Here is a 21,991-nt window from a genome sequence, read left to right as displayed (position 1 = left end):
CAAAGATCGTTCAACACACGTAATGAATAAATGTAATTCAGTACATTAAAAGAACGAAGCCACAAAAGAAAATTAAACAAATGGGACTATGTGAAAATAAAAATCCTTCTGCTCAGCAACGGAAACAATCAACAGAGCAGAAAGACAACCTACAGAATGGGAGAAAGTACTTACAAAATATACACCTGGCAAGGGATTTATATCCAGAATGTGTAAGGATCTCAAACAACCCCACTGTAACTTCTCAGTGTTTGAGAAATGGCCGTTCTGTTTTCCTAACAGCTGAACTAACTAACAGTTCCATGGGAAGTCTAGAAGTGTTCCCATTTGTCTGCATCCTCACCAGCGTTTGTTATTCTGTGTCTTTTTGATTTTAGCCAGTGGAACTGGAGTGAGGTGATGTCACAATGTGGTTTTCAATTGCATTTCCCTGATGCTTAGTGATGTTGAGCATTTTTTCATGACTGTTGGCCATTTGTATGTCTTTTTTGACAAATGCATTTTCAGCACCTTTGTCAATTTTTAAAATATGTATGCACATATGTACTTTACATATATATGTACATATGTATTTTACTGTGAAGTTGTTTGAATTCCTTGAATATTCTGGGTATTAGTCCTTGTTGGATGAATATTTTGTAATTTTTTTCCCTATCTGTAAGTCATCTTTTCATTCTGTTGATTTTTCCCATTGCAATGCAGAAGATTTTAGTATGATATAATCCCATTTGTTTGTTTTTCCTTTTGATTCTATTTGATATCTTTTGTTGTTCCATATGAATGTTAGGATTGTTTTTTCTATTTCTCTGAAGAATGCAATTGCATTGAAACTGTATATACCTTTGGGTGGTATGGACATTTTCACTTTAACACTTCCAAACCATGTACATGACATGGTGTTCTGTCTTTTGGTGTCCTGTTTAATTTCTTTCAGCAGGGTTTTGTAGTTCTCATTGTAGGGATCTTTTCCTTCTTTGGTTAAATATATTTCTAGGCATATGATTTTTGGGTGAGTACTGTAAACGAGATTGCTTTTTCAATCTCTTTTCTGATAGTTTGTTCTTTGTATATTAAAACACTACTGTATTTTACATATATTGATTTTGTTTCAGACTAATTTATGGAATTTGCTTGTAACTTCTAAGAGTTCTTTGCTAGATTCTTTAGGTTTTTCTTTATGTAAGATCATGTCATTTGCAAAAGAGAACAATTCAACTTTGTTTTGGCCAATTTGGTTTCCCTTTATTTCTTTGTCCTCTCTGATTGCTCTGGCTAGCTCTTCCGATACTATGTTAAATAGGAGAGGTGAGAGTGGCCATCCTTGCCTTCTCCCTGCTCTTAAAGTAAAAAAAAAAAAAAAAAAAAAAAAAAAAAAAAACTTTTGGTATTTCTCTATTCAGGTTGATGTTTTTGGTGGGTTTGTCATATTCAGCTTTTACTATGTTTTTATTTATTTTTATTTTTTACTGCTATACCTAATTTGTGAAGAGTCTTTATCATGAAGGGATTGCGTATTTATCAAATGCTTATTCTATGTCCCTTGAGATGACCATATGATTCTTGTTCTTGATATTTTTTAAATTTTTGATGTAATGTATCACGTTTATTAATTGAGTATATTGAACCATCCTTGCATCTTTGGAAGAATCCCACTTGATCATGTCAGGGTGCTCAGTGTGGTTGCACTGACTAGGCATGGCTTTGTATGTCTGGCCCTCTTCAGGGAGACCTTAGTCCCATCTCACAGGCATTTAAAGGGTTCCCGTGTGATGGGGCAGCAGGAAATCCCACAATGTGTGCACTTCCCAAGTCTACACTAGCATTGTGTTTACTTTTGTTCTGCTTGACAAAGCAAGTCATAATCCTAGCCCCAGGGTCAGTGTAGAGGCACTACCTACATGTAAGATACACGCAAGAAGTACATATTTCCTGCCCATTACAATTAACACTAGCCTGTGTGTGTGTGTGTGTGTGTGTGTGTGTGTGTGTGTGTGTGTGTGTGAGTGCGCGCGCGCACGCACGTTTACCTGCATTATTAGCTGTGGAGTGGGCTCTGAGCCCCATAACTCTGTAGACTCAGGTGTTCTCTGCTATGACCTTCTGCAAGATAAGCCTGAAAGAGATAAGAGACTCTCCCACCTCCCGAGTGAGTGTCAACTATGTCACTGTATCTGCCAGCTCCAGGGAACATGCTCCCAGGTAGTTTTATAAAACATTCACTTGTTTTTTCTCTACAGAGCATTTGGGTTGAGTGAGACCAATTCACTATCTTAAGAAATGCTGACAAAAGCATATGGTGTCCCTGAAAGAACACTCTGAAGCTGTGGCACAGACCCTTAATACTGCAGTAGAGACGCTGCGAGGATAACACACCCTGAGCCCAGGCAGGAGCCTCCCCTGCAGGGCCAGCACTTGGCTGTAGGGGGTGCTCAGGACATGCCCAGCACAGGCTCCAGCAGGTGCAGAGGCGGCTGGGGAGAGGCTTCCTGTCAAGGCCTGGAACTTCATCTTTCAAAAATACTGACATAAATGCAAATATTTAAAGCAGGGCAGATGTTCCTATAATATTTTATTTTACTGGGAGCATTCAGCTGAAACGATAATGCAAGGAGAGCAATATTTAGAAGGAATTTTTAGTTCTCGTAGGTGTCTCACTAGTAAAATTCTGGAATACAGGGATGCCTTCATTAATTCAAATGGTGCAGAATTTTGGGTTACACACTGATCGCAGTAATAGGGCATTCAGATTTCAGGTCTAGTGATGTTACCTGGCCTGAGTGTTTGACAGAAAAGTGGTGATTCAGAGATGGTGGCAGATGAATGAACTTGAGTTGATCATAAATAGATTAGTGATATGAGGAACAATGTGCATGAATGGTAACTATGTAAATACTTTGTACATTTTATTATGAGGAGTTGGGGATAAGAGTCAGATTTATTCAAAACAGAATTTTCAAGTAATATTTTGGAAAATATTTGTTTATGAAGTGCCCCATTCAACTTCTTGTCAATATAATCAGAGACCCAGGCCTGGATCACACATTCCATGGTTATTCTGAGAATCAGGGGCCTTTCTACTGAGCAGCCTGGGATCATAGGTCACCCAGACAGGTGAAGAAACAAACTCAGAAGTGCCCAATAGATCTCACAGCCACCCATGAGTCCTGCTGGACACTCATGGTCACTCTCTCTGAGTTACAGAGGCTGCTCTGGTGCCTGGTGAGGCCAGCATGGGGTCAGTGCAACAGCTCAGCAATAGCGACACTGACAGGCTCATAAATGATCGAGGTGGTCTCCATAATACTCAGATGTGGGTTCACAGGGAGGAGAGTGTCCTGGGGGGTCTTGTTCCTCAGAGAGGGGAGCTCTGCCTGCTCTGAGCTCAGGGGTGAGGCAGGAGATGCATGTCCTCAAGGTGGATTAGGACCTGGACCTGCAGCATCTCACTGTTGCGTGGCCCATGTGCCATCGGTCTTCTCCTCTGAGGCCGAGCTAGTTATTGAACTATAAAATGCTCCACCTCATGAATGTGCAAATGACCTGAGTTCTACTGAGGTGAATACAGATGTGTCTGTGTCCTGAGAGCATCCGGACAGCCAAGTAATTGGGATATAGGAGTGGCTCTGAAAGTTCCTGAGCTTGTCTATTTTAATGTTTTTTACCGGATGATGTGAGAATCCCCTTTGTTTGCAAAGAGTTCACAGATGTGCACTTCTCCAAACTCAAGAGTGTTTATTACTGTTTTGGCTAATTTATGAGCTGTAATAAGTGAAATAATTTCTCTCATCTGGAGTTATTTTACATAAGGCAGAGGATCTTAGTCTAATGTAAAGATAACATTGGAATAGCAATTCCTGCTTAATAAAATACAGTTGTGTAATAATGGCAAAATTAATAAACCAAAAAAATTATTTCAAGGTATTCAATGTGAGTCTCCAATAAATCTAAGAAATGTGCAGAATTGCCATTAATAAGATAAAACTATGTTGAACACATAGCATTTATTCACAACTTGTACCTGTATTACTAACAACAAAGTAATTTGTACTTCACCTCGAACTCAGGTTATTTTTCAAGTCAGTTATTCATTTTCCTTTTAATCTTAACATCTCTAGATGATTATGTGCTCTCTTTCAGCAGAAAGTAAACAGAGGTGACTGGAACTGACTAAACAAAGACACAAATCACAAGGTATTGAAACAAGAAGAATATATTAGAATGGATCCAGACTTAGGTATTTCAACAATTCATGTATCCAGTTAACTAGTTTTCTCAATGATAGACACTAATACATTTCACAGTTTAGCTTCATGACACAGTTTGCTCTTATCAAGTGTGGACATGAATGACTTTCCAGTCACACACACAGATATGATGACAACTTGTTTTATACAAGATAGGAGATGATTGTTCTGAAATGCCCTCCTGAAGAATCAGGAAAGCCCCAGCAGACCATCTCTCCTGCCTCCATGAGTAGAACTGTGTCATGTGTCCACATGGACAGAAGTCCCTAATGGGAACAATAAAAGAGCACCAATGAGGCTGCCCATTGTTGTCATATAAAATCACTAGAGATTAATGCCATCGTTCACCTTGAATACATTTATGTAATTTATGTGTAATTACCCCAAAGTCATTATGTACATCCTCAATAAAAAATTCCTAGTCATGCCTGAGTTTCATGTATACCGATGGTCCTCTATTTATTATGGAGTTGCACTCAATGAACCCATTGTAAGCTGAAAATATTATAAGTCAAATATATTTAACACTTTGGTATATGTCCAGCAGTGCGGGTCTAGTTTCATTCTTCTGCACATGGATGTCCAGTTTTCTCAGCACCATTTACTGAAGAGGATGTCCTTTCCCCAGTGTATGCTCTTGGTGCCTTTATCAAAGGTCAGTTGGCTTTAAGTATGTGGATGTTTTTCTGGGTCCTTTATTCCATTCTATTGTTCCATGTGTCTATTTTCTTGCCAGTACAATGCTGTTTTGGTTACTATACTTTTGAAGTTTAATTTGAAGTCAAGTATTGCAATGACCCCAGCTTTATTTTACTTTTCTCTTGCTCTAGATTGCTTTGGCTATTTGGTGTCTTTGTTGTTCCCTATGACTAATAGGACTTTTTTTATATGTATGTATGTTACTTTGAAGTGTCTCATCGCCCCTTTGTTTGCAATGCATCCATTTGCCATGTACTACGCCAGAAGCAAACTTTCTATGTGTATATATGTGTGTGCTCTTGTGTTTAGAATTTGGACAAGCTCACATTATGTAATTTTTGTTGTATCGCAGGTTGGAAACACAAAATAAAGCAGTTTTTTATCAACTGAAAGAGCTGTAACATTTTGTCAATGGATTATATCAAGACATAGAGAAAAGAGGCAGGTGGTAAATAAAACACCTCTGAATCCTCTGAAGAATGGAAGGAAGTTGAAGAAAATCCCCCTGCAGATGTCCAGAGCCCTTGAGATTTGTCTCATGGCCATGTTCCACCTTCAGAAATTCCCAGGATTATCTTGTTGACTAGTTACATATGACCAAAGCAATATTAGCTCTCTTTGAAAAGATTCACCACCAGTGCTGATTTAACATAGTAAACAATTTGTCTATATCAAGTAGAGCCGATTCATAGAAACATTTTTTGAATTTTCTTTTATTTTATCAATATGCAATGTAGTTGATTATTATGGCCCATTGCCAAAACCCGCCTTACCCCTTCCTTGCCCCCTCCCAACAACCTCATATCTGTTCACTTGTTGTAACAACTTCACAAGGAATTGTAATTGTTGTGTCTTCTCCTCCCAACAGTTTAATTGTGTGTTCATTTATTTATTTTTACCTCGATGAAATGAGTCAGGCACAGAAAGAGAAATACCACATGTTCTCACTTATTTGTGATAAAAAGAAACATTTATCTAATATTAACTTGAAATTGTCTGTAGCCATCAAGCAGCTTTCTTGAGAACACCGATTTTCTGTAAGGACAGAGCATCTGCTGACCCCAGGACACCTCTCACAACACACACACCTGGTGTCAGATGACGTCCAGATGGCCTCAGCAGCTGCAGAGCACTGAGGTGGACAGTCCCATAGGTGGTAGAAATCAGACAACAGAGAGGGAACGGGCTGAGTATTCTGGTCAAAACCATCATCCTTGGTGTCCTCAGTGGTCAGAGGACACAAACAAATATTTCCGAGCCTGAAAATTTGGGACCAGACCTGAAGCACGATGGAGATAGGAACTTTGCACTGAAAACACTTTTAGGGAAAAATTAATAAATTGCATAAGCAAATGAGCTGGGTTTTCTACTTAAGAACCTGGACACAGGACAGCAGGGTACATTTATCCTTTCAATTGAGGGTCAGTATTAGCGGAAACATATTTAAACTATCATTTGTGCCTTTCCTTTAAACACAGTCATGCTCTAAATTTATCAGGCAGGTTGAACGTGAACTTCAAACGGCTGACGATGTAATATAGTAATAAAAAATCAACGAGTGTCAATCTCACTTTTGTAATTAAAGAGGAAATTAAAAGTGTTGCTGAGTATTTTTAACCTTTTACTAGTTTCCTCATGACCCTGTGACATTTGAAGGTGAATTGGATGATCCCATATTAGAAAGTCTGAACGGAAGACCCTGAACAGAGTGTAACATGGTGATTGATTTGTTACCAAGTACCACAGCCATGCAGTTTAGGGTATTATCTTCAGACATAATTGAACTTCAATAAAGCCTCGTCATAACATCTATGTTTTTATGTCAGCTTTGTTCTGACAGGTATTTTCATTGCTGATTGCAGGTCGTGCATTCCCAACCATCTTACATCAAATGCTTACAAACTTGCACTGCAAATATTGCTGCAATCATGCACTTTTTGCCTTAAAAACTCTCATTTTGCATTTTACTTCTTTTATTCAATTTGTTTTATTTTCTATTTTATTTTATTGCGTATGAACATTCATAGGGTACAAAGCTTACCGTCGGCACTTCTGCCCAAGATATGGTGGCCAGATCAGTACTATTAGCATGCCCATTACTACGAACTGTGATTATTCCTCATGTTCCCCACCCAATTAGTCCCTGACGTCCTTCACCCTCTGTCTTGTCCCCACCCCATTCCGCAACCCCAGGTCTGCTCTGTCCCTCTGCAAGACCAATGCACCCCTGTGGCTTTTCTTTCCTTCCTTTGTTCTCTCTTACCTCTCACTGATGATGGAGAACATGGGGTATTTTTTCCCCTTTGCTTGACTTATTTCACTCAACATTATTTTCTCCAAGATCATGCATGTTGTTCTGAATGGTGGAACATCATTCCTTTTCATGGCAGAGAAATTTAACACAGTTACGTGCACATTTTGACGTGGTGGGGTGTGTTGCTTTCTGATCTCTAAGGTTATTCTCAATCCATGACCCCCTTTCTTCCATGCCGTGTAGGTCTGATTCTTGAACATTTTTCCTTTTTTCACCGTGATAGTTTTCTCTTTCCCTCCCCTTGTCTCTCTCTTCTATATTTGTGTTTCAGAAAAGAATAACTTACAAATCTCTGTCCTATCTAAGTCTAGTGATGCTCAGAATTTTGATCACTATAATTCCTAAATCCATGAGATAAAATCTCAAGTCACCTCTCTGTTGGTGTCCAATGCCATTGCTGTTTGGTAATTTATTTATTTTTTGTTGTTGATTAGATTTGCATAGTGATTCATTAAACATATCAATACTGCTCATTATGGTTATTATTTGTATAGTCATTGTGTTTAATATTGTTTCATTTAAAGCATAATAAAATTCTCTCTCTGCTAGTATTTTTTCTCAATTCTCTGACATTCTATATCAGGCATTTTTTTCTTGAATATATTTTATCCTTTCAATGGTGTGAGTGTCCTGCTTAATGAAATTTAATATTATTTTTTCTTAAAGTAATTAAAAAATAGATCCATCCACAAAACACAAACACTCCTATTGCAAGTTAATATGCAACATGCATATGAGACTAGCGGGATAATTATGATACAAGGAACAGTGACGATTCACTGTCCACAACACACAGGGCTGACCTGCTGAATCTGTACCTTGGGAGATTGTTCCACTACACGGTGACATATGTCAGAACAGGGCTGTGAAGTTTCACATTTGTGTATGTTACAAGGAATTGCTCAGCATCAATCAGAGGCATTGCTCAAGTTAGATTTTCCAAAAACACCACTGGTGAGTGAGTGTGTGTGTGTGTGTGTGTGTGTGTGTGTGTGTGTGTGTGTGTGTAGGGGCAGGAGAGAGAGAGATTCAAGTGACACATGGTTAGTGTGTTACCCTCCAATTCCCCCCAACACCTGTTGTCCTCTTGCATGCAGAGATGACAGACAACATACGTTTTTGATCTTTTGATGTAAGTCAGGACCATATGATTAATCAAACTAAAGGAAATGTACACAGATATAACACACACACTGACAGCCTGGATAATTAAATTAAAGCTCAACAGGTACAAAGCTTCAGTTACGCAGGATGAACAAGCTCTGGGGATCTGCTCTACAACACTGCACCCACAGTTAACAATACCGCATTGTGCACTTACAATGTGTTAACAGAGAAGAGCTCGTGGTAAGTGTCTTTACAACAATTAAAAAATAGTCCACCTGAAATTCATCATTCCCTCTCCTTCTGTCTTCTATTAAGCATCAGTCCACAAGCTGTAGGTTCTGGGTCTCAAACCAGTGGGAGTCTGGGTTCCTGAGTGACTTTATGAATCAGACACCTCTTCTCACCACAACTTCCCTCCTGGACACATTAGAATAGAAATGAGCAAACAGTAGGTATTTGTTCTTGAAACTTTATTGCAGTGAGATGCTGGAGTGTTTGCTACACTAGGCAGAACGTACTGATAAATTATCCTGGGTAAATCGACATGGGCAGCTGGGACTCTGCAGAGTCAGCTGAAGGTTTAGAAACAAACCGAAACAGAGTTGCACATACACCTAGTTATTTTAAGTCTCCTCTCTGATAGTTCCAAAATCTGTGTCATATCTTATCCTGGTTCTGATGCTTGCTTTGTCATTTCAGTGTGTTTGTTTTCCTTTGCCTTTTTTCAGGTCTTTTACCATTTTGGTAAAATTCCAGCAAAATTCATGAGTTAACAAGAACTGAAGAATCAGCCCTGAATTGTCCATCAGCAGCTCCTGACTTATAATCCATTCAGGAGCCTTCAAGGGCTGTCCCTCCATGACATGGACCTGCTCTTGGGACAGAGAGGGGGCTCACAGGAGTACACACAGCACAGCATCCAGCACAGCCCCTGGCCTCTTTCTCCGTGGTGGGCAGCATCTCAGAGGGCAGTGACCACAGTCATGGAGTGGCTGTCGTGGGCCCCAATGCAGCGACATCAAAGGGAAGTGTGTTTTTAAACTTTCATATTAGGGATATTATTACTGCTTGCATGTTAACCATTATGATTGATCTTTTCACAAGTGGGGATTTCTGATGAGATTGTAGGACTAAATGAAAGACTAACATCCATAATATAAGGGTGAGAACTGAATTTCTGTTGAAAATTCGAACACATTAGAAGCACAGGATTTACCTTGGGAAGGGGGCATTTAAAAGAGTCCATTTATCTTTTCCAAACAGTGAGAATCAGTTTCCTCAGTCATGTACAGGATGCTGTAGTTCGCAGAGTCCCTGTGGGTTCCCATGTGCTGTGTCTTGTATCACATGGTGGATGGAGCACAAGGCAGGCCTGGAACACATGGAACAGCAACCATGTAACAATGTAACAAGCTCTCAGGTGTGATGAGAAGCACATGACAGGAGAGGGTGCAGGGAAAGAAAGCAGGGGTTGTGCTGTGATCAGAACTGTAATAGCACGACTCAGAGCCTGAGTTTGTGGGAAAAGTTGGGCTGGGCCCAAGACAAGGCAGAAGAGAAGGTAGAAGGAAGGTAGATCTGGGCTAAGAAATCTGGGGCCACATTACGGAGTGTTCTTTCACATCTGATAATTATATGTCAAGTAATTTTCAGAAAATAATAGAATAGAGGCCCATCAAAAATGCAGAAGTCCCACCTCAGTTCCTTACCGCTTATAAGGACAGAGCTCTCCCACATGCAAATTTTCCTTCAGGCTCTAGGGTAAATGTGGACTCATGGGTGGTGGAAGCTCACAGGTCTGTCCTCAGACAGGGCTCAGGTGTCTGGGGAAGGCAGAGTTGAGATCTAACAGAAGATGAGACTGTGGGGTCTTCTCCTTTGGCTGGTGACAGCTCCGCAAGGTGAGTGTCTCAGATGTCACGCATGGGTTCTGGGAAGTTTGTGACTGAAAGTGACTGACAGGTTCTGATTCTCCTTGTCTCCAGGTGTCCTGTCCGAGGTGCAGCTGCAGGAGTCGGGCCCAGGACTGGTGAAGCCCTCACAGACCCTCTCCCTCACCTGCACAGTCTCTGGTGACTCCATCACAACCAGTGGTTATGGTTGGAACTGGATCCGCGAGCCCTCAGGGAAGGGGCTTGAGTGGATGGGATACATTACTTCTGGTGGCAGCACAAGTTATAACCCGTCCCTCAAGAGCCGCATGTCCTTTACCAAAGACACGTCCAAGAACCAGTTCTCCCTGCAGCTGAGCTCTGTGACCGACGAGGACACAGGCGTGTATTACTGTGCGAGAGACACAGTGACAGGAAGTCAGCGTGAGCCCAGACACAAACCTCTCTTCAGGATACAGGAGGGGTCTGGGCTGCAGGGGGCGCTCAAGGCCCACCCAGCTCCTGTGCCCCATGGAGCAGGTGCAGAGAGGGGATGGGCGTTCCTCTTGGAGTCTGAGGTTTCCTCTGCTCTGCTGACTCCCAGATGTCCCTCAGGGTCATTTCCTGCTTTGTTCTTTGTGGCTCTGATTTCTCACATTCTCACTGCAGGCAACACAGAGTGAAGGAACTTTCCTCATGTGCAGATCAGATGTTTCCATTCACTGGGACCTTTCTTTCCTCAGGTTTTATCATAACCTGTTCTCTTTCCTGACACACAAATCATTGTAAAGATGCTTATCTTCCACTAATCAAGCAATTTTTTCCTAAAGTTAGCTCAGTCCAGGTGCCCACTGTCCCCATGTGGGTCTTTCCCCTCAGTCATGCACACGTGTCCCCACCTGGCTATGCTCAGTATCCGGGGCCTCTGCCCATGGGTTCCTGCTCTGCCTGGGGCAGTTTCACCTCTGGATCCTCATCCACACTGTGGACACTGATGTTCAGGGTTTGTCCCACTCTCTGTCCAACCCCCAGTGTCCGGGACAGAAAACCAGCTGCCTGAGGGCCAGTCACAGCTCTTATACTTCCATGTGGAGGACTCAGGGGGAGAAGCACAGAGATAAACACCCATCATAGCCCTGCTGAACTGAATTTTGGGTCATGTCTCTCAAGGGACCTTGAGAACTGTGTTCTAAGACTTGTGTCTCTGCTGCTACGGGGAGAATCCATTTGAGAGAGCTCCAAAACCTAACCAGTCGACCACCAGGGAACTTGGGAGAACCCATTTGGATAATAAAATCCAGCCAGTAAGGGCCCTGACCCTGCCTACCCTCTGCTTTCCCCAAGTGTCCTACAGACACTCCCCTAATGTCACCCTCTGTCTTCTGTTGTGTAAATTCTCACTAGATTTGTCCTTACATAAACAGCTGCATGGGCCTAGAGCCCTGCTCCGTTCTTGCCATCTCTGCCCTGTGCAGGTGCAGATCAGGAGCTCAGTAATGTAATGAGGTTGAAAAGTGAAGCACAGACCTCAGAACCTCACGTGGTGCAGACCAGGGAATCTAGGGAATACGCATTTATCAGGAAAACAGGAAAAACCACATGCACAGAGGAGAAGACAACAGCTCAATCTAGGGAAGGAACATTGACAGGCTGGAGTATTTAATCCAAAATGTTACCCCTCGAAAAGCCCCTGTAAAGAGGATGACATGACAAGCCACAGATGGATAAAATGTCCATTGATGTCTTTCTTTTAGTCGGCTCTGTAGACTAGGTTTTCATAGAGTCTTCTTAAATAGTGTCTAAGGTGTATGTGGTGTTTTAGCTTTTCTCTGTTATTACACAGAAGCCCTGTGGATGTGGGTAAGGTGTGGGGTAGGGGAAGCAGTGCACAGTCCTAGGATGACTTCTGTCCTGTAGTGAGTCCTGTCCTGGGCGTGGCATTCACAGGTGCTTCTCTTTTTACTTGCCTTTCGGGGAGGCTGGAAGGATGTGGGGTGAAGGGAGAAGGGGTTTTGGGTTTTTCTTTTCTCAGTCCAGTTATGCTCTGATGAACTCCCAACCTATTAGGATCCACTAACATAGTTTCTCCTGAGGTCAGGCTTCCATAAACATCATCCTGCTCTGGTGTATTTCAGGATGGCTCCTTCCTCCTTTCTCTTCTGGGAGCAGGAGGATTCTTCTCTTTGGGAACCTGGATGGAACCCTGAGGTGGAGTCAAAAAGCGTTGGGATCTCTGAGACTGGCCCCTGGGGTGCACCCAACTCTCAGATTCCCACCCTGAGTCTTCAGCAATTCTTCAGCTACAGCTCTGATTTCTCTACCCCATTCCTGGAAACCATGGAGGTTTGTGCTCTTGAGTTTCTTTCTTTCTTTTTTTTTTTTGACTGGTAAGGGGATCACAACCCTCGGCACATTGTTGTCTGCACCACGCTCAGCCACTGAGCACACCGGCCATCCCTATAGGTGTGTGTGTGTGTATATATATATGTATATGTGTATGTTTGTATATGTATGTGTGTATGTGTGTGTGTGCATGTGTTTGTGTGTGTGTATGTGTGTGTATGTATGTGTGTGTGCATGTGTTTGTGTGTGTGTATGTGTGTGTATGTATGTGTGTGTGTGCATGTGTTTGTGTGTGTGTATGTGTGTGTATGTATATGTGTGTGTGCATGTGTGTGTGTGTATGTGTGTGTATGTATATGTGTGTGTGCATGTGTTTGTGTGTGTGTATGTGTGTGTATGTGTGTGTGTGCATGTGTTTGTGTGTGCAGGTGTTTGTGTGTGTGTGTGTGTGTATGTATGTGTGTGTGTGCATGTGTTTGTGTGTGCAGGTGTTTGGGTGTGTGTGTGCTTCATTGCTGTTGCTTTTATTCACCCTGTCAGGTGCTCTGTGGACTTCCTTGACCTGCATTTTTGTGTCTGCCATCAATTTTTTAAGGTTCTCATCCATTAATACTTCCAAGTTTGGATCAGTGCTTTAGAGTTTTCGATATTTAAATCTTTAAGTAATTTGGTTAGATTTATTCCCAAGAATTTAATTATGTTTTTCTGCTGCTATTGTGAATGGGATTGTTTTACTGATTTATTTTTAGGTAGTTCATTGTTAGTGTATAGAAACACTACTGATTTCTCTATGCAGACTTTGTGTCATGAAATATTACTAAATATGTTTATTAGTTCCCACAGTTAATAGATGAAGTCTTTAGGGATCTTGTGTAAGAGATCATGTTATGAGCAAACAAACAATTTTTATCCTCCTTTCCTAAGTGGATGCCATTTATTTATTTTTACAAACTCAACACTCTGGCTAGAAATGTTAAGCAAATGTTGAAAGGAAGTGGTGAGAGTGGGTGTTATTGTCTTGTTCTGATCACATATAACAAATGTAACCTTTCACTGTTAAGTATGTTATTAGCTGTGGGATTGTCATATATGACCTTTAATGTAGTGAGGGATATTATTCCTATAACTAGTTTGTTGAAATTTTTGATATTCAAAAGATGCTGAAGTATGTCATACTTTTTCTGCCTCTGTTGAGATGATCATAAGTTTTTCCTCCTTCATTCTGTAATGACATTTATCATATTTATTTACTTAATTCTTTTGAAACATACATGCATTCCAGAGATAACTCCTAGTTAATCATGGTTCAGAATATATTATAAAGCTAAAATAATCAAAACAGAGTGGTGATGACTTACAAACAGACATACAGACAAATAGAGCAGACTGCCCAGAAATAAAACCAAACATTTTTTTCAACTTATTTTTGACAAAGGTGCCAACAACACTCAATGGGAAGAACACAATTTCTTCAAAAATTGGGTTGGGAAAATTGGATATCCACATGCAAAGAATGAAATTGCACCATTATTCAAAATTCAACTCAAAATGGAATAAATCTTACATTTGAATCTTGAAACTATTTAACTGTTAGAGTAAAACACAGAGGAAAATCTCTATAACATTCTTCTGAGGAAAGTAGCAGAAGCCCTGGAAGGTGACACAGGACTGGTCTAGAGGCACTGCTGCCACTCTGCCCACAGAGCCCAGCTCCTGGGACCAGGGCAGGGCATATTGGGGAGTTAGAATTTTTTTTTTTTTTTTTTTGGCCTAAGAGTCTACATTTTCATTTTCTATGAGCAAATCGATGCCTTTACACCTAATTCCATCTTTCTACATTTACATCTAAATTTTCCTTAAACCCCATACCTTGAGGAAACAATTCAGTTACTCCAATAACTTCACTATTTTCTTAATTGGAATCTGCTAATTTACACAGATTTATAGTTTCTGTTTTTTATTTGTACCTTTTCTCCTTTTTGATGTCATTGTTTCTGATGTGATTAGTTAGGATTATCTGCTGTATGCCTGGGACTATCATGAGGGAACAGGTTGTACATATATTTTAATACAACTTCACAACCTATAACTTCTCCCAGCTCATTTTAAATAAAAAATGCTATAAGAAGTAATCAACTGCAAACACCAACAATTTCAAATTGAGAAAGGAAGTGTTCCTAATAGGGTGGGACAAGATTCCAAAAGAGAGAAGTTGTGAGTCATGCAATGTCATTCCCAGACACTAGAAATGGACCAGAACTCAGACAGTGGCACCATGTGCCCAACTCACATTCAGATTTGCTGTGATCCAGTGACTCCCAGGTGCCGGGAATTACTCTTTGAACCAGATTGTCTACATTTTTCATCCTGGACATGACTCTCCACAGTACATTGGGTTAAGGGGAGGCAGGGCACAGAGTGTCCATCTCACAGGTCTGCAGATGCAGGAGGAGCTGCGCTTGAGAAAACACCACCGAGGAGTCACCTGTGACCTGAAGCAAGTGACGAGATCACGAACCCGAAGACTGAGTCTGATGTGACAGTCAAGGCTGACGTTGGAAGTGTTGGGGCAGGAGTGTGAACAGAGGATTTCTAAATGGGATTGAAGAAGATTGAGTTTTCTAGAAATTTCCACAGTAATATGTCTTATTCCATAAGTTTGTATCAAAAGGGAGGGGGGATCTTATGTCTATGTTTTCGCCTTAGTGACTGTGTCTGAGAAGCAGGATGTAGTGGAGGTCTTTCTGTCTCTCTCTGTCTCTCTGTCTCTCCATCTCTCTGTCTTTCTGTCTCTGTCTCTCTGTCTCTCTCTGTCTCTCTGTCTCTCTCTCTCTCTCAAAAACTTCACGCACACACACACACACACACACACACACACCACAGAGACGCGTATGCATATCTGTCTCTCTGAGGAACGTCTGCCTGTTCTGAAGTGAACCATCTACTACAATCTATAGAAGCCCAACTTTCTCAATTGAAGTCACACATAAGGGGTTTGTGTGCAGAGAGACTGAGGTCACGGCTGACAGCCAGATTCAAACACCAGACATGGTGAAGGGAGCACCTGAGGATCAAAAGGTCATGGATTTCTCCTTGAACCAGAAATCACTTTAAGTTAAACACTTCCACATGTTCTGTGCTGTCAAGCCCTACATCCTCCATCTCCACTTCTCTTCATATTTCTCTGGAAACAGGAAGACCAGGCAGTGATGCATAGAAGAGTCCCTGAGGTTCTGTCTCACCAGTTCTTCTGAACAGCACGACGTAAACACTCTGCGCAATGAAGGGTGGGTCGACACCCTGCGCTCTGCTCTCCCACTTATATCATCAGGGACTCCCCTCATGCAGAGCAGACCCCAGTGTCAGGATGAAAGCACAGCCCTGGGCTGAGCATCCCCAGTCTCCTTCTCACCAGGAGCCCTTCATCAGAATATGGATGTCCTGAGGTGACTCTTGTGCTTGGTGGCTGCTCCCTGCTGTGAGTGCCTCTGGGACTTCAGGGATGGGACCTGGGCATGGGGCTTCTGGTGTGTTTGACTGATGGTGATGCTCCTTGTCCCCAGCTGTCCCATCCAAGGTGCAGCTTCAGGAGTCAGAACCTGGCCTGGTGTAACTTCATAGACCCAGTCCCTCACCTCCACTGTCTCTGGATTCTCTATAACTAGGTATGGTTTGCACTGGAACCACCGGCATTCAGGAAAGGGGCTGCAGTGGGTAAGTGTGATATGGGGTTGTGAAAGCACAATTTATAATACAGATCTTAAATCCTGAGTCAGCATCATGAGGGACACCTCCAAGAGCCAAGATTATATAACCGTGAGCAGCTGATAGTCCAGGATACGGCTGTGTATTAGTGTACGAGAAACACAGTGAGGGAAACCCAGTGTGAGTACAGACGCAAATCTGTTTCCTTTTAGAAAGGAGGGGACTTGGAATTAGGAGGAGCTCAGTGTGCACTTAGTACAGAATTTCCACTGAGGAGCAGGTGCAGAGGGTACCCAGGCTGTCCTTTCTGTCCTCAGTGTCTCCTGTCCAAGCTCAACAGAAGTCACACTCAGGAACTCTTACTTTTTCTTCATTTGCTTTGTGGGTTCCTTTAAAATGTGGTTTCTGTTACCTTAAAATATTAATATAAAAATAAATTGAATGTAATGTGTTTTTATGGTGTGTGATGGCAGAACTTACAAAAATTACATTCACCATTTTAACCATTTTAAAGTGTGCAGTTTAGTGACACAGTATTTTCACGTGGTTTGTTAAATGTCACCACTGTCTAGTTAGAGGACATTTCATTGCCTTAAAAAGAAACCCCACTCCCTTCAAGCAGCTGCTTCACATTCCTGTCTCTCAAAGCCCCTAAAAACCACTAGTATGATTTCTGTCTCTATGGACTCACCTATTCTGGACTTTTCATATAAATGCACTGATATAATATGTGGTCTTTGGTGTCTGTTTCTCTAACGTGGAATAATGTTTTCAAAGTTCATTCTTGTGATAGCATGTGTCGGTATCTCGTTCATTTTTATAGGTGAATAGTTTTCATTTTTATCAATTTACCACATTTGTTTATCAGTTCATCAGTCAGTGAATGTTTGGGATTTTTCATTTTTGGCTACTGTGAATAGTGCTGCTGTGAACATTCATGGAAATTTCTGCTGGTCACCTCTTTTCTGTTATCTTGGAATATATATAGGGGTGGAATCACTGTGTCGTGTGGTTTTTCTGCATTTAACCTTTTCTATAACTGCCCAAATCATTGCAACAGCGGTTTTACAATTTTGCCTGACCACCAGCTTTCTGTAATTTTTCCAATGTCTAGATATCCATGAGGAAAATGGTATTTTTCTTAAAAATTACAACCATGTTATTGGCTCTGAAGTGCTATCTTGTGTTTTGGTTTGCATTTTCCTGAGGACTAATGAGTTTAGGGATCTTTTCATTTGCTCCTCAGGTATTCCATTCCTTGCCAATTTTTAATTGAGCTTCTCACAACTTTGGTTGGGGGGTTATACGCCTTCATCATGTATCATATTCTGGACACTAGAAGGTGATGACTGTGGTTCCTGTGGATCAGAAATGTTCAGCCAGGTTCACACAACATTATATGTGACAACAACCAGGCAGCAGCCCTTTCCCTCCCAGCCATGTCCTGGTGGTGTGAGAATCTGGAATTCGCCATCACTGCTGAATTCATACACCAGCAACAGTGAAAACCCTGCCTTGGTGGAAATAAAGACAGAAAGGGAACCCCCTAGGAAGCAACCAGTGGAGACAGCAGCAGGGAGAGGAGCAGGTGGAGAGGAAGCTGCTGCATCTGCATGGAGACCTGGCTCACCTCCTGACCTGCAGGTGTGTAGCTGAAGGGGACCCACAAAGCACAGGCTGTGAGAAGAAATGTGCGTGCAGATCACAGTCAAGGCTCCAGGCTGCCTCCTGAGAGGTGTGCAAGGGATCATGCCTGAGCTGTGCGTCAAGGACTAAGAAGCCCACATTGACATTGGGATGACAGTTACCAGCAGGAGCGTCAGGACTTGCAGTCTGCAGCCAATTGAGATTACAGTTGTCTAAAGAAGCCAAAAATCTAAAACCCATATTTTCCAGGAAATTTGAACATGACTTAAACTCTAATGATCTTTGAAAGGTTCAGTAGAAAACATTTTTTTTTTTTTGTAATATAAAAATCATAGATGGCCTGCAACTCTGTTATTAAGTTCAGAATTGCTTTGGGTATTTGCAGTTTTCTGTGTTTTTAAACACATTTTAGAGTTACTTTTCATTTATGTGTAAAAAATTACAATGGGATATTGATAATGATTGTGTTTAATCCTTCGAGTAATATAAACCTTATAATTACATTAATTCTTAAAATCTGTGAACGCAAGTTATTCTTTCCTTTACTAGGTCCTTTTATTATTTTTTCATTAATGCTTTAGAATTTTAAGTATACACATTTTTCACCTATTTGCTTAAATTTTCCTAGATTTTAATTCTTTTTTCTGATACTATAGAAAATGAATTTGTTTTCTTGATTTGTTTTATAGGTGGCTTGTTTTGGTGTAAAGAAATGCTATTGATTTCCGTGTGTTGATTTTGTATCGTGCACCATTTCTAGATTGTTTATTAGTTCTCACAGTTATTAGGTGGGGTGTGGACTTTCATCTTTTTTATGTATGAGATGATGTTATCAGCAACCAGAAACGGTTTTCATTGTTTTTTCCAATGTGGACCTCATTTATTTCTCATTACTAACTTACTGATCTGGCTGGAGCTTCCACTTCTATGTTGAAGAGTAGTGGAGAGGGGGGGTTATGTCTTGTTCCTGGTCATGTGTATAAAGCTTTTCACTGTCGCTGTGAAGCATGTGGTTAACTATGGGATTGTTGTGTGTTACCTTTAAAGTAATGAAGTATATTTTTTTCTATAAATAACTTGTTGAAATTTTTTATTCTAAAAAATATCTTGAATTGTAACAAATGCTCTTTCTGCATTTGCTGAGATGATCGTGCTGTTTTTATTTCATTCTGTGATGTGGTTTATCTCACGCAGCAACTTGCTTATATTAACCATCCGTGTATCCCAGCGATGTCTCTACTTAGTCATGGTTCAAAATATGTTCTAGAACTGGAGTGTTCAGAGCAAACCCGGGCTGGCTGTTTGAGGTCCCATAACTGTCCAATGAAGCTGTTCCTCACTGTTTTTATTCACTGGGAAGGTTTGGCCACATCTCATAACCTGTGTTAAACTGTGCTTTAATTTTTATTTCTGGAGATATTTTAAAATCATCTTTTCATTTCCTGTTGATAAAATGGTTGTTCACATGAGTGCTCTTTAGTTTCCTCACATTGGTGAATTACACCTTATTGCGACTATTGATTTGCTGTGGTCAGAACAGATATTGGAACAATTTTAATCTTCATATGTGTTTGTTGCATAAAATAGAATCTATTATGTAGAATGTTCCATGTGTGCTTGAGAAAAATGTATATACTTTTGTGGATCAGTTGAAAGTTCTCTGTGTTGTTTAGATCCATTTGGTCTTTAAGTTGTTATATTCTTGTCTTGTATTTTTTAAAATATTATTACTTACTTACTTACTTACTTACTTATTTCAAACTTTCATGAGATACAAAGCTGATTGTTCCCCCTCCTGCCCATGATGTGGGTGCCAGATTCATATTGGGGGCACACCCATCACCAGAAAATACTTTTGTCCCCTTTGTCCCCTTCCAATGATCCCTCAACCTCCTTTCCCTTACCCCTCTCCCCTCAACTCCAATCTGTATCCCTAGGAAAGTTCGCTCCCTCTGTAAGACCGAGGCTCGGCAGGAGATGGGGTATCCCTGTGGGGTCCTTGGTGCCTGGATATTTCATCAACTCAACTTTATATCCTGGAGTTTTGATCCTAACAGCCAACATGTTCCCTTATTGTTTACAACTGAGGGAAATTATCAGAATTGGAGATGCTTGGGGGAAACAAAACTCTCGCACAATAACAGTGGTGATGGGGCCTGAGACCTTCATTTCAGGAAGGCAGTTTTCATGCTGCAAGAGAGAAGTCAATAAAACAGGGATGCCCGCCACAGCCTCAGATGAAGACTTTCTATCAGGTTTATATGTTAGAGTTTTGTGTAAGACCCTAATGGGAAAAATGAATTTACAACTCTAAAAAAAAAAAAAAAAAAAAAAAAAGATGTCCCATTTCAAATTCTAATTCCCGAGACCTGAAAAGGCCACATGTCACACAGAAATGAAGGAAAGTAGGAAGATGGCCCCAACCACGGCACCTCTGGGGCAGACCTCACAGGCTCCTCATCCTCATCCACAGAACCCTGAGGCCAGAGGAATTTCAGTTCCTGAGGATGATATCAGAAGGGATGGGTCAGATTATCTGGTTCATGATAAGACAGAGTGGGAGGGATGCTCAGGACAGGGGCCACCTTGTTGCTGGCATTCTTGGTCCTGGCTGCACCTGGGATCATTCATAGGATGACAAGGTCAGGCACACAGCACGAGATAGACAAGGGCTGCACTGTTGTGTCTGCAGCACATGCAAATAGATTCTCCTCTGCTAATATAAAGAGGGGGCTTGCCAGGCATTCTCACAGAGAAGCTCCACCCAGGTTTTGGGACAGGACAGAACCCAGCAGCTCCACTAGGAACTCGGTGTCAAGCTCTTACATTCCTCACCATCGACCAAGGTCGTTTTCAGGAGTGGGGTGCATTGAGAGTCTTGTGTGTGCCTGTGTTGCATCCATGTGAGTCCATGTAAACATCATGTCTCTGTGTTTGCAGGTGTCTGGCATGAGGTGCAGCTGGTGGAGTCCAGGTGAGACTTGGTGCTGACTGTGGGGTCCCTGAGACTCTCCTGTGCAGCCTCTGGATTCACCTTCAGCAACAACGGGATGATCTGGGTCCAGCAGGCTCCAGGGAAGGGCTGGAGTGGGTTGGTTTGAAAAGACACCCTGCAGGTGGCCTCACGAAAAGTGCGCTGGGCCTGTGAAAGGCAGATTTATTATTTCTAGAGATGATTCCAAGAACATGCTGTATCTGGAAATACAGTGTGACCCCTGAGGACACAGGCATGCATTACTGTGTGAGACACAGAGGGGGATGTCAGTGCGAGCTCTGACACAGACCTCCGTGCAAGGGCACACAGGGGTGCCCGGTGGCACAGGGAACCCACAGCAGGCAGTGGTCCAGTCCCAGAGGCAAGTGCAGGGGAGGCCTGGAGGGATTTCCTTTCTGAATTGCTTCCTCACCTACAATTCCTTTGTCTCTGGCCCTGCGTGTGCACAGGGAGGGAGAAGGGAGCTGTGGTCCAGGCTCTCATGGTCCCTCCAACCAAGTGTCCAGAGCCCAGGTCAAGCCTGAGCTGAGGAGGACTTGTCACACTTGGCTGGGCTGAGGTCGTGAGCAGCGAGGGCCACTCCTGCTAAAAGCCGGCTGGTAGAGTGGGACATAGACACCTCATCTTGGCCACTAGTTCTCCGTGTCCCCATGGGTCTCAAGGTTACCTGCAGGCCCTAGAGGGGTCTCTTGCTCTCGGGTCTCCACAACACACCAGGCCACGTGGCAGAGGGACTGCAGCAGCCGTGTGCTCAGGTGGAAATGGGTGGTTGTGGAGTGGCCAAACGTGAATGTGCAGCTGGAGATGCAGGCTCACTGCACACAGTCACCAGCGTGTCTGCATCCAGCAAGACAGAGCATGCTCACACGCAACAGGTTACACGAAGTAGGTTTATCACTCAGAGATAGACAAGGGACAGACGTCTCGGATCTCTGTGAGCTGTTCCCCAACACTCAGGAAAGCTTCCCAGGGCAGATGGAGTCTCAACTGTGTGTGTCCCACCTGTACCACAGCAACAGGACCCTGAAAGGCAGCCTACTCCAGGTGGTGAACCCCAGAGGTCACA

General features: G+C 42.1%; 1 gene segment (V, D, J or C); it reads left to right on the top strand.

Moving 5' to 3' along the window:
• The first annotated feature begins 10,219 nt into the window (after nt 1-10,219).
• Nucleotides 10,220-10,918, top strand: LOC134372865 (immunoglobulin heavy variable 4-61-like). The segment is given in 3 exon segments: nt 10,220-10,265; nt 10,350-10,775; nt 10,905-10,918. Coding segments are annotated over 3 exon segments (486 nt in total).
• Nucleotides 10,919-21,991: the final 11,073 nt, after the last annotated feature.

This window comes from Cynocephalus volans, chromosome 3 (assembly GCF_027409185.1).
Source record: "Cynocephalus volans isolate mCynVol1 chromosome 3, mCynVol1.pri, whole genome shotgun sequence".
Lineage (NCBI taxonomy): Eukaryota > Metazoa > Chordata > Mammalia > Dermoptera > Cynocephalidae > Cynocephalus > Cynocephalus volans.
Note: the sequence above shows the minus strand (reverse complement) of the source record. Positions and strands in the feature narration are given on the sequence as shown.